Source organism: Myotis davidii, unplaced genomic scaffold, assembly GCF_000327345.1.
Source record: "Myotis davidii unplaced genomic scaffold, ASM32734v1 scaffold5886, whole genome shotgun sequence".
Taxonomy (NCBI): Eukaryota; Metazoa; Chordata; class Mammalia; order Chiroptera; family Vespertilionidae; genus Myotis; species Myotis davidii.
The window spans coordinates 69,181-73,144 of record NW_006297020.1 but is presented as its reverse complement, the minus strand read 5'-3'; the positions used below and the strand labels follow the sequence as shown (position 1 = coordinate 73,144).

General features: G+C 40.2%; 1 protein-coding gene across 1 annotated transcript; it reads left to right on the top strand.

Annotated features, from left to right (window-relative positions):
- Positions 1 to 267: 267 nt before the first annotated feature.
- LOC102752126 (olfactory receptor-like protein DTMT) lies at positions 268 to 1,200 on the top strand. Its single transcript, XM_006772635.2, has one exon. It carries the CDS (start codon positions 268 to 270, stop codon positions 1,195 to 1,197), a length of 930 nt encoding a protein of 309 aa, XP_006772698.1. The 3' UTR covers positions 1,198 to 1,200.
- The last annotated feature ends 2,764 nt before the right edge of the window (positions 1,201 to 3,964 follow it).

The following is a 3,964-nucleotide window of genomic DNA, read 5'->3' as shown; positions in this document are numbered from 1 at the left end:
AGTGTCTTAGTAGCTAATGGATGAGAGTATTTCAAAAAGGTTAAAACATTATTATGTATTAAAACAAAGTTAAAAAAAAAAGTCATTTTTAATAAGAATTTCTGATGATAGAGATTTGAAATCTAGAGATTGTAATGATGGTGAAAGGGTGATGTAAAGTATTTGTGTAGAGGAGCTACAACACCATGTCTCATAGAAATGTGTTCATTTTTAAATTCCGGTGTTAATGGACACTATTATTTCTTCCTAAAGATACTGGAGACAGATATGACAGGAAGGAATCAAACTGCCATCACAGAGTTCCTCCTCCAGGGCCTCCCCATCGAGCCAGAGCAGAAAAACCTGTTCTATGCCCTGTTCCTGGTCATGTATGTTACCACCGTCCTGGGGAACCTCCTCATCATTTTCCTGATTCGCCTGGACTCTCAGCTCCACACGCCCATGTATTTGTTTCTCAGTAACTTGTCCTTCTCTGACCTCACAATGCCCAAATTGTTGCACAACATGCAGAGCCAAGACCCATCCATCCCCTATGCAGGCTGCCTGACCCAGATGTACTTCTACCTGTTTTTTGCAGACCTGGAGAGCTTCCTCCTTGTGGCCATGGCCTATGACCGCTATGTGGCCATCTGCTTCCCCCTGCACTACACCACCATCATGGGCCCCAAGCTCTGTCTCTCCCTGGTGGCTCTGTCCTGGGGGCTGACCATGTTGCATGGCATGTTACACACACTGCTCATGGCCAGGTTGAGTTTTTGTGCCAACAATGTGATTCCTCACTTTTTCTGTGACATGTCTGCTCTGCTGAAGCTGTCCTGCTCTGACACCCGAGTTAATGACCTGGTGATATTTACCATCGGAGGGCTCATTGTTGTCATCCCATTCCTACTCATCGTCATGTCCTATGCACGAATTGTGTCATCCATCCTCAAGGTCCCTTCTGCTAGAGGTATGCGCAAGGCCTTCTCCACCTGTGGCTCCCACCTGGCTGTGGTGTCACTGTTTTTTGGGACAATTATTGCTCTTTATTTATGCCCATCAGCTGATAATTCTACTGTGAAGGATATGGTCATGGCTATGATGTACACTGTGGTGACGCCCATGCTGAACCCGTTCATCTACAGCCTGAGGAACAGAGACATGAAGGGAGCCCTGGGAAGAGTCTTTTGTAGAAAGAAAACTCCCTTTTCTGTATGATGATAAAACTTATTATTTTTGAATAATTTTATTTTGTAGACAAATTCATATTAAAAACCCATGAACACAGACCATAATGGGGTGAAGGACTGGGGAGGGGAAGGAAGTTGGGGGCAGGGGTGTTAATGGAGGAGAAAGAGGGACACCTGTAATACGTTAAACAATAAAGATAAATAAAACTAATAGACCTTTTTTGTAAAAAAAAAAATAATGTGATATTAACCTAGTCTTTTTTTTTAGAATTGATGTTTTTAAAAGAAATGACATTCTTAACAATTGTACAGTAAGTAAAAGAGATGATGAGGAGGTGTGCAGTTTAACTCAGAAATGGGATCTCAGTGACTTGTTAGTGAAGTTTTCCTTTTTATTATTGCAGGTGATCCTGAAGAAGCATTATTTAAAAACTTTGAACTGATCTATGTGTCTCCAGTTATTGAAGCAATAATATAATGTGTTTTTTTTAACCAAAACTCCGCTTTAAAAATATTTGTTCTTCCAAGTCAATATTGACTAAAACACAAACTTCTCACTCTCTTGACTACCTCTGCTAAACTGGACTTTATGTTGTTGACTACAAATTCCTAACTTATGTTTTCCTCAGCAAGTGTTCACAGTACTCTCTCTTAGGATTAATTTTGGTGTGTCCCAGTGACTTTGGGTTGTCTGTTCATTTTCATTTGTTTTCAGGAAGGTTTTATTTCTTTCTTGATCTTGCTTGTAACCCATTCATTGTTTAATAACATAATATTTAGCCTCCATGTGTTTGAATGTTTTGGTGTGTTTTTACTGTAGTTCATTTCTAATTTCACTCCACTGTAATCTGATAAGATGCTTGATATGATTTCAATCTTCTTGAACTTGTTGAGACTTGTTTTGTGTCCTAATATGTGGTCTATCTTTGTGAATGAGCCATGTGCATTTGAGAAGAATGTACATTCTGCCACTTTGGGGTGAAATGTTCTATAAATGTCAATTAAATCCATTTGATTCAGGTGTGCTTTAGAATCACTGTTTCCTTGTTACATTAAATATTTTTTTATTGATTAAGGTATTACATAAATATCCTTATTGCTCCATTGCCCCCTCCACCTCCCCATTCATGCCCTCACCCCCCTGTTGCCTATTTCCATTGGTTAGGCTTATATGCATGCATGACATTTCTTTGGTTGATTTCTCCCCCTTACCCACACCCTCCCCTACCTTTCCTCTGAGGTTTGTCTGGAAGCTCTACCCATTGTAGTTAGTAGGGTATTAAAGTCCTCTATTATGACTATATTGTTGTTGAACTCTCTTTTAAAATCCTCTAGAATTTTTTTTTATATACTTAGGTGCTCCTATATTGGATGCATATATGTTTACCAGGGTTATATCCTCTTGTTGGATCTATCCCTTTAATTTTATGTAGTGACCTTTGATGTCTCTTGTGATGACCTTCATTTTGAAGTCTACTTTTCTGAAATGAGTATTGCCACTCCAGCTTTTTTCTTGTTCATTTATTATAGAAATTTTTCCCATCCCTTCATTCTCATCTTGTGCATGTGTTTAGTTCTGTGATGGGTCTCTTGTAGAGAGAATATAGTTGGGTTGTATGTTTGTATCCATTCACCTACCCTATGCCTTTTTTATTGGAGCATTTAATCCATTTACAATTAGGGTTATTATTGATAGGTACTTATTTATTGCCATTTTCATTCTACCAGAGGCCTGGTGCACAAAAACTTGTGAACTCAGGGGTCCCTCAGCCAGACCGGCTCCTTCTCACAGTCAGAGAGCCCATGGGGGATGTCTGACTGATAGCTTATGCCTGCTCCTCATGGGAAGCAGGCCTAAGCCACAGTCAGGCATTCATAGCACTGCTGAGGAGGCGGGAGAGGCTTCCGCCACCACCACTGCATTTACAGCCTTCAGCCTGACTTGTAGCTGAGCAGAGCTCCCCCTGTGGGAGCACACTGACCACCAGGAGGCAAATCCTGCCTTGAGCGTCTGCCTCCTGGTGTTAAGTGCATGTCATAGAGACTGGTCATTCCCAGTCAGCCACCATTAGGGTCAATTTGCATATTACCCTTTTATTATGTAGGATATGCCTAGATTTCTCTCTGTTTTTCTTCTCTTTACAGCAGTCCCTTTAGCATTTCTTGTAATGCAGGCTTGGTGGTGATGTAATCATTTAACCTTTTTTTTTTTGTCTTGGACTCTCTTTATTTGACTGTGTATTTTGAATCGTAACCTTGTGGGGAGAAGGAGGAGTAATCTTGGTTTCAGATCCTTGCTTTCCATGACCTTGAGTACTGCATGCCATTCCCTTCTGGCCTGATGAGAAATCAGGTGTCAGCCTTATGGGAGTTCCTTTGTAGGTACCAGTTTGATTTTGTCTTGCTGCCTTTAAGATTCTCTCTTTGTCTTTAATTTTTGGCATTTTAATTATGATGTGTCTGGGTGTGGGACTGTTTGGGTCCTTATTTTTGGAGTTTCTCTATGCATCCAGACTTGTGTGACTTTTTCCTTTACCAGGTTAGGGAAGTTTTCTGCCATTATTTCTTCAAACACGTTCCCTATCCCCCTTTCCTTTTCTGCCTCTTCTGGCACACCTTCTATCTTAATATTGTTACATTTCATACTGTCCCACAGTTCCCTTAAATTGTCCTCCTAGTTTTTAATTGTTTTTTTTTTCTTTTTGGTTCTCTGATTGATTTTTTTCAACTGTGTTTTCTAATTCACTTATTTGATCCTCAGCTTCTCCCAATCTGCTGTGTATTCCTTCCTATGT

Coding starts and splice junctions, on each gene's coding strand:
- LOC102752126 (XM_006772635.2), top strand. CDS start 268: ATGACAGGAAGGAATCAAACTGCCATCACAGAGTTCCTCCTCCAGGGC.